This window comes from Tupaia chinensis, unplaced genomic scaffold (assembly GCF_000334495.1).
Source record: "Tupaia chinensis unplaced genomic scaffold, TupChi_1.0 Scaffold143788_1, whole genome shotgun sequence".
NCBI classification, from domain to species: Eukaryota; Metazoa; Chordata; class Mammalia; order Scandentia; family Tupaiidae; genus Tupaia; species Tupaia belangeri.
In genome coordinates this window covers 50435-59085 of record NW_006203637.1, presented here as the reverse complement: position 1 = coordinate 59085, position 8651 = coordinate 50435, and the positions used below count along the sequence as shown (strand labels likewise).

Genomic DNA, 8651 nt, shown 5'->3' with positions numbered 1-8651 from the left:
ATAAAAAAAAGTAACACAATTGAAGAACACAGGGGAGACACCAGAAGGAGGCATCGTGGTTAAGGGACTGGACTCCCACGTGGCCAACTATGATTCAAGTCCTGGACCTGGTTGCTTGATTTCTCACTTTCTCTCTTTCTCTCTCTGTCTCTCTCTGCTGAGCACATATGTCCTGTAGCAAATTAAAAGTAATAATAATAAAATTAAATAATTCTTTTTAAAAACATGGTAAAATAACTGTAACTTTTATATTATGCTAGGTATTGTAAGTGATCTAGAGATGACTGAAGAATATGGGAGAGGGACGTGCAATGACCTATTGGTTACATTGTTGGTATCCCACGTAGTTGACCATGATTTGAGTCCCAGTCTGGTGACTTAAAACTCATGCCAGACAGGAGAATGAAAGAGAAGAGATTGTGGTGTGGCCACCTATGCTGGGGGATACTTTCTTGCCTTCTGTTTCTCTGTCTCTCCAGCAAATGAATGCACCCTATAGCAAAAATCTCTCTAAAAACAAACAAATCTCACCTTGGGCACATGTGTATGCATGCCCAAAATCCTGAGAGAAGAATAAAGAAGAAGGAACTGCAGAGAAATCACCCCATCTAGCCCAGAGGGATGGATTCTCGCGTTCTGTATCTCTGTCTCTCTGGTGAACATAGGCATCCTATAGCAAAAATCTCTCAAAAAAGAAAAAGAAAATAAATGAGAGGATGTGTGTAGGTTAGTTGCAAATACTGTATCATTTTGTACAAGGGACTTGAGCATCTGTGGTCCTAGAACCAATCTTCCATGAATCCCAAGGACTTGTTGGTGGAGCTTCTCACTGTACTATAAAATATATAATGCTTAGATTATGTGAGAGCCTTCAAAAAGTTTATGGAAAATACAAGCTATGAAAAACTGCATAGATTTCAAAATTGTTTACACCAAAAGAGACTTGTACTTAAGTACCATTTTTCTATGAAATGTTTGAATTTCTCTTTTAGTATTATATATAATACACATTTAATTTAATTAATTCATATGTAATAATAATATAGTGTTAATATTATTTTGATGAAGACTGCGACAAGGGAGAGATTATTAAAAGAGGGCAACTGTAGTTGTAAGATTCTGGGTCAGTCTTTTCCTCTTGTGATAAATGCTTTACCTGCACTTAGAGGTGAACAATATAAAAATTCTCATTGCCTTTTTTTGTGAAAAGTAACCAATGTTAATAACTCCCATAGCAAGATGACATAATTATTAGAAAGGACACTTTCCAATTGGCTGTTGCAGTCCAGGGGATTGGTTGTCTGATATTTGGGGACACGAAGATATGGTATTTAAACATTTGTTTTATGGACTTTTGTGACTCACTTAAAAATGTGTTTTAGAAGCTCTTCTTCAACCTGTTGTTGCTCCCCTAGGATTCTCTCAAAATTGGTAAGTGGGACTTAATCACATCAAACTAAAGAACAAATATAGATACTGCAACTTAGAGGTTGAAGAGATTCTGAGCTTAAATTATTATTAAAGCCAAAATAGCCAAGGTTCTTGAGCATAAGTACTTTAGTTTGTATGTGAGATGTTAGAATCTGAAATAAAATATCAAATTATTTCTAAATACTGTGACTATTAGCACAAGTGATGGAGTGAAGCACCGAAGTAAAAGTACTCATGTTGACATATGTAGTTCAGAAAGAAAAGAGATGACAGTAGAGAATAGAATGAGACAATTGTCATTTTTAAGATGATGGACTTCGTCAGATGTACATTCTCAGCAATTGGGCCTTTCATTAGTTGCTGTATACTAGTGAAATATGTGTTTTTTGGGTATGAAACCCCTGTTAACTATCACTGTGTCCTGTGTGTGACACTAATTTCACTGCTAGAGCTTACTTGCACTGTTTACAAAATTACCTCCTTCATAATATGGTAAGAATAAATAAGATAATGCATGGATCTTTAGCACTGTACTTGCACAAATTTGACTAAGAAAATACTGCTATCATTTTGATTAACAGACCTTTCCTCCCAGCAGTTTACAAATACAGAATGTCATGATTTGATGTTTTTCACATTGAAGAGCTCAGAGTTTTTATTCTTTTGCATACTCTATCAAAGATGCACATATATTTACATACTTATCGGTCACATATCATTGCAAGGAAACTAAATCCAGTCTTTAACACCCAAAAACTTTTACATCATTCAATTAATTGTCTACACAATTGGAAGGGAATTTCCTTCAATAAACATGGTAATCTTCATTGACAGATGTCTCTTCTTTCCCATATCTTTAGTTGACACTCTTCATGTCTGATATTTCCAGTATGATCACCAAGACTTTTAAATTACTGTACTTAAAAATTTGAGCTGGGTAAGCTAGAGTTTGACCCAAAAGAGAAGCTTTTACGATTTGACCTCCTGCTTTTCTAGTTTGTTTCTTTCTTCCTGCTTGAGTGGAATGCTTTTAGCTGGACCTCCTGGCTCAGTCAAATTAATTATTGCTGAGTCCAGAGAGTACTCTATATAAATTTCTCATTCTCTTTTAATGGAAAACTGATGATGTTTAGTTTATTGTTAGCTTAAATAGAGACCTACAATTGCTTTCCAAAGTCAGTGACCAAGAAAAGATTAACCCTGGGATACCCTGATGTCAAAGGCAGGACACTATTTGGGACCAGCAATGGCATATGGTTACATCACTGGACTCCTACATAGTGGACAGAGGTTCAAATCCCAGATCTGGTGGTTTGAAATCCAATGCCAGTTGTGTGTGCATGCATACCCAAAATCCTGAGAGGAGAATGGAGGAGAAAGGATTGTGGCATGGCCATCCTCCCTGGGGGGTGATATCTCCCTTTCTGTCTCTCTGTCTCTTTGAGCACACATGTCCTATAGTGAAATTCTCTCTTAAAAAACAAAAATACATAACATTTTTAAATGACAGGGCACTATTTGACTAAAATAGAAATTTAGATTAAGAAAAATGTTTGAAATCTGAAGCAGATGTAATATTGTAACAACAAAGAATGTCTTCTTCTCTTTCCCAATGATATGTATTTGGAATGTAATTCTAGCTCCAGTTTATACCAATTCTTTTCTTTTACGGATTAGAACTGATAAACTCAAGACAAAGTAACCGCAGGTGAATACAACTGTCAAAAATGGTATGGCCTATCTTCAGTATCTTCTTTCCTTTTTGTCAGATTTTCATTCCACTACTTGAATAAATTATATATTTATTGTAGAATAAATTACTCTAATATTTTATTTTATTTTTGGTCTTTTGAAAGTCTCAGAGATTGTTCATCTTTTCAGAATCAGAACTTTTCCCATTCAGATTGGCTTTACTTACATGAAAGTTAATTTTTTAATGTAATTTTTAGTTATAATAGTATGCTAACATAAGTAATATTTATCACTTTGTAATTAATATATCTCTTTCAAATGCACACTATCATAAGCAAGGAATAGAAAATTCAGAGAATTGTGGTGAATTGCATGAGGATGTGCATCTCTCCTGCTTTGCTCATCATCATAACTCTGAGCCAACAAAGTGCTTAGCACATAATTACTGTAGTACTCAACAAGCTGAAATGACTGAAGAAAGTCATGACTAATAGTAAGAGGTGAAGCCAGGAATTAAATACACATCTTCTGATCTCTCTTTGTGGCATTCTGTGTAAGTTTTCATTTTTTGCCTTTCCACGAAGACTGGCTGATTGCACAACCATGAATAAGAATATGATTATCAAAACCACCAGATGGCATAACAGTTACACTGCTGAACTCCAACATAGCAGACCGTTGTTCAAGTCCTGGACCTAGTGGCTTTAAAATCACACCAGGGGGGGAACCAGCAGTTAGCGTAATGGCTATGTCGCTGGACTCCCACGTAGTCGACCGCGGTTCGTGTCCTGGACCCGGTGGCTTAAAACTCACGCCGGGCGCGTGTGCGTGCGTGCCCAAGATCCCGAGAGGAGAATGGAGGAGAAGGGATTGCGGCGTGACCATCCCCCCTGGGGGGTGATTTCTCGCTTTCTGTCTCTCTGTCTCTCTCTGTCTGTCTGGCGAGCACACGCGCCCTACAGTGAAAATCTCTCTCAAAAAAAAAAAAAAAATCACACCAGGGGCATGTGCATGCATGCCTAAGAACCCAGAAGGAGAATAGAGAAGGGATTGAGGTGTGGACATCTCCCTTGGGGGGGGTAATTTCTCTCTTTCCCACCCACTGTCTCTGTCTCTTTCTATATATCTATCTGGCAAGTGCATGTTCCCTAAGACAAAAACCTCTCCAAAAAAAAAAAAAAAATGGAAAGGAATATATACTATCTTTTACTATGGAAAAAAATACAATGTTTTTAGAGACCTTCTATCTGGAGTTATAGAACTAAGTAAGTCAATTCAATTAAAGTAACTAGACAGTGCCAGCCTCATAGCCTAAACACTAAGGGAGCTGGATCCTTCATGGTCAACTGCAGTTCTAATCCCATCTGCAGCAGCTTGAAAAACACATTAGACATGGGTGCAAGCATGTTCCAAATCCTGACAGCATGAAGAAGTGGAGAAGGAACTGCAGGCTGACCACGCCCCATGGAGTGCTTTCTTCCTTTCTTTCTCTCTTTCTCTGGTGAGCATGTGTACTCTCTAGCAATAGAACATAATAGTAATTGTAGACAAAGTGGAAAACTAGTTTAATATATTTGTCACTTTGCAAACCCTTGTCAGGCCTTGTATACATATAGAATGATGTTATTCATTTATTTTTAAAATTTGTTTTATACATTCAATCACTGCATATCATTTGGCTAGTAAAGTAAATTTACCCAGCACAAGTATGCTTCATACCAGTCCAGTTGAGGATACTACAATAGGATGATGATTTAAGAGACTCAAGAGTCTAAACCTCTCCAAAGGACCATTTTTATTTTTTTTAATACTCTACATTTTAAAGTTATGCCATGAAAAAAAAAAAAAAACAAAAACAAAAAAAAACAACCTCTTTACTGTTTAGTGTGTCTACAGACATATAGGTAGTTCTTCCTAGATTCTGAGATCTGGCCAATTCTATTTGAAAGTTTATTCCTGGAGTTTACAGATTGCTTCAATTTTGTCTTGAATGATAAAAATAGCATCATACATTCATACAAAAATAAATAATTTCTTTCAAGTTCTTTATGAGCAAGAATTTGGAAAGCTATTTTCTGTTCATATTTTATTAAAATTTTTTAAAAGCTAGTTTTTAGTCTGTGTTTTCTTTTTAAGATTGAATTTATACTTTTCTAAAATTATTAACGTATTTAACCCAATGAGGCAGAATGTTATTTTTAAAAGCTGATTTGGGGTCAGATGGCGATGTGGTGATTAAAGCAGCTTGATTTCACATGGCCGACTGTGCAGAGTCCCGGAACTAGCTACTGGAAAACACACTAGATGCTCATGTGTGTGCTCAAACTCCCAGAAACAGAAAGGAGGAGAAGGGATTGCAGTGTGGCCATCAACTCTGGGAGATTCTTTTTTTCTTTCCTTCTCTCTCTTTTTCTCTCTCTCTCCATGAGTACACTCATCCTATATCATTTTTTTCTAATTGCATTTTTTCAAAATTTGTATTTTAAAAAAGCCAGTTTCCCATGTCAAGTCTATAAGTTAAAAACTAAATTTCAATTCAACTAATGGTTAATAAACTTAGAAAAACTATATTGATGTTTCTCAAGAGAGTACTATTTTACATAAATAAATTATTGCACATGCTCCCTATTCCTTTTGCTTGAAGTGTAATTCAAAAGGACTTGCTTTTCTTTTACCTCATTTTTCTAAATATTAACCTGCTTAGTGAGGCTTTTTCTGAAAACTGGTTATAGTCCATATTCATTTATTCTGTTTTATTTTCTCCATAGAATTCATCGCTGACATATCATATGTTTTGTTTCTTTATTTTTAATCGCCTCTGTCAGTCCCATCACCTTCTTAATATGTAGCTACATGAAGATGGGACAGACCCTCCACCCTGCCTTTTTTAATTGTCTTGTCTCAAGAGTCTGGGAGCATGTAGTATACAAGAGACAATATTTATTTGTTGAATGAATTAGCTACATCTGAGATGCTATTCAACAGACTTTGGGAAACACTTTGTTATCATAATGTTAAAGGGTATCATTAGAGGAAAGAGGTTGTAAAATCATCAGAAAGATAGTACAAGTACAAATTTAATTAGTAAATATACCATGCTAACTAAAATTGCATTCACTCCCATCTTAGTAACAGATAGCTAATCAGATTAAATAGCATCAAATTCAACTTCATATGGGAAAATCATATTGAGAAGGGTAAGGAGTACAATCATGAAAATAAAAGAATAATTTTTGACTAAAAAGAACATATACTTCTGAGGTTCTAGGAAGACACTTCTTTCACAGCTAGATCATCTATATCATTGCAATAAACTTTTAATTATTTTCATGTAGAAAGATGAATGCAATATCTTGCTCAGACCAGCATAACTTGTCATAAATTTATTCCTCTTTATTGTTCTCACTACAGCTACCTCAAAAGCATGGCCACATCCAACCCCTTCCTCTGATGTCATTTCCACAGTTACCAGGCTGGTTTACATCCTGTTAAACTTGACCTAAATTTTCTCTCCCACCAAGACTCTATAAAAGGCACTAGAATTATTTTCAACAATTCATAATCTGAATGTGTAAGTATAGTATTCATGGCTTGCAAAGTATTATTGAGATCTTCTTCACTTCTACAAAAATATGTTGGAATACAATAGCCAATGCTGCTGTCTCTCACCTTCTTCTTTCCAGATAGACTTATCTGTTATTTAAATAAATCTTTCAATTCATCATCTATTATCAATCCATAAATGAAAAAATAAAGAATAAGTCATGTAATTATCTGAGAATAACAGGGAAAATAAGAATTTCTAACAATGATGTGAACACTTATTGTCTTATAGCCTTATCATAGTATTTTTATATTTATTAGAATTGAAGCACCCATTTCATTTCTGAAATGGTGAAAGGCTTATTCTTATGTTATCTTTAATATTTTTCTTCCTTCCAGATAACTTCAGCAGTCCATATTCCGTTAATGGATGGAGCAATGAATCAGTGGTTACTGAATTCATTTTGCTGGGCCTATCCAGCTCTCGAGAAATCCAGCTCTTCCTTTTCTTTATCTTCTCTGTGTTTTATGGAGCTGCAGTGCTGGGAAACCTCCTTATCATCCTCACAGTAATTACTGACTCTCGCTTGCATTCGCCAATGTACTTTCTCCTCAGCAATCTCTCCTTCATTGATGTGTGCCAGGCTACCTTTGCCACTCCCAAGATGATTGCAGATTTCCTCAGTGAACATAAGACCATCACTTTCCAAGGATGTATGTCACAGATCTTTTTCTTGCATGTTTTTGGAGGTAGTGAGATGGTGCTCCTGGTTGCCATGGCCTATGATAGATACATCGCTATTTGCAAACCTCTGCACTACATGACCATCATGAGCCGAAGGGTGTGCACCGTTCTGGTGGGGGTCTCCTGGACCATTGGCATCCTGCACTCAGCCAGCCATCTGGCATTTACAGTCAATCTGCCTTTCTGTGGACCCAACAAGGTAGATAACTTTTTTTGTGACCTCCCCCTAGTGATCAAGCTGGCCTGCTTAGACACCTATGTTTTGGAGATCCTGGTGCTCACCAACAGTGGCCTGCTCTCGCTTATTTGTTTCCTCCTTTTGCTCATTTCCTACATTGTCATTCTTGCTACTGTCCATCACCAAGCCCCTGGTGGGATGTCTAAGGCACTCTCCACCCTATCTGCCCACATTACTGTTGTGGTTCTGTTCTTTGGTCCGTTAATCTTCATCTATATTTGGCCCTTTGAAAGCTTTCCAATTGATAAGTTTATTTCTGTGTTTTTCACTGTCTTTACTCCTCTCCTTAACCCTGTAATTTACACTTTGAGGAATAAAGATGTAAAGGAAGCCATCAAGAAGCTAAGGAGTCAACATGTGCATTCCAAGCAGGTTTTTTAAAGAATTACGAGGAAGTAATACAAACACATACTTCTTCACTGTTGTAATGAACATATATCATTGTTATTCTTGTGTGTCTAATTTTCATCATTAGTCATTTACTATCGGAGGGCCCAAATCTTAAAAGCTAAAGTTGAAAAATGCAGAACAGATTCTCATAGATTCTCATAGCAATTACAAGATTCCATATCTCACCCCATGTTTCTTTAAACTGTAACTGCATATCTTAAACTTCCTCAGTTATTTTTCCCTTATATATTTCTCCACTGTGGAGAACAATATGGAGGTTCCTCAAAGATCTACAAATAGAACTACCATTTGATCCAGCAATCCCACTTCTGGGTATTTACCCGAGAGACAGGAGAACGCTCAGCCAGAAAAGTGCTTGCACATCAATGTTTATTGCAGCATTATTCACAATTGCCAAGACATGGAACCAGCCTAAATGTCCACAAACTGATGAATAGATTGGAAAAGTGTGGTATATATACTCTATGGAATACTACTCAGCCATAAAAAATAACAAGACCCTGGAATTTGATAGAAAGTGGTCAGAAATGGAGGATCTATTGCTGAGTGAAGTAAGCCAGGCTATGAAAGAAAGATATTGTATGTATCCAC

General features: G+C 36.3%; 1 protein-coding gene across 1 annotated transcript; it reads left to right on the top strand.

The window, feature by feature from the left end:
* The first annotated feature begins 280 nt into the window (after window positions 1–280).
* Window positions 281–8030, top strand: LOC102499025 (olfactory receptor 4K1). The gene is made up of 3 exons (XM_006165010.1): window positions 281–334; window positions 1416–1431; window positions 7066–8030. Exons 1-3 carry the CDS (start codon window positions 281–283, stop codon window positions 8028–8030), a joined length of 1035 nt encoding a protein of 344 aa, XP_006165072.1.
* The last annotated feature ends 621 nt before the right edge of the window (window positions 8031–8651 follow it).

Bases quoted from the DNA above. Each gene is read 5' to 3' on its own strand.
- LOC102499025 (XM_006165010.1), top strand. From the start codon at position 281: ATGACTGAAGAATATGGGAGAGGGACGTGCAATGACCTATTGGTTACA.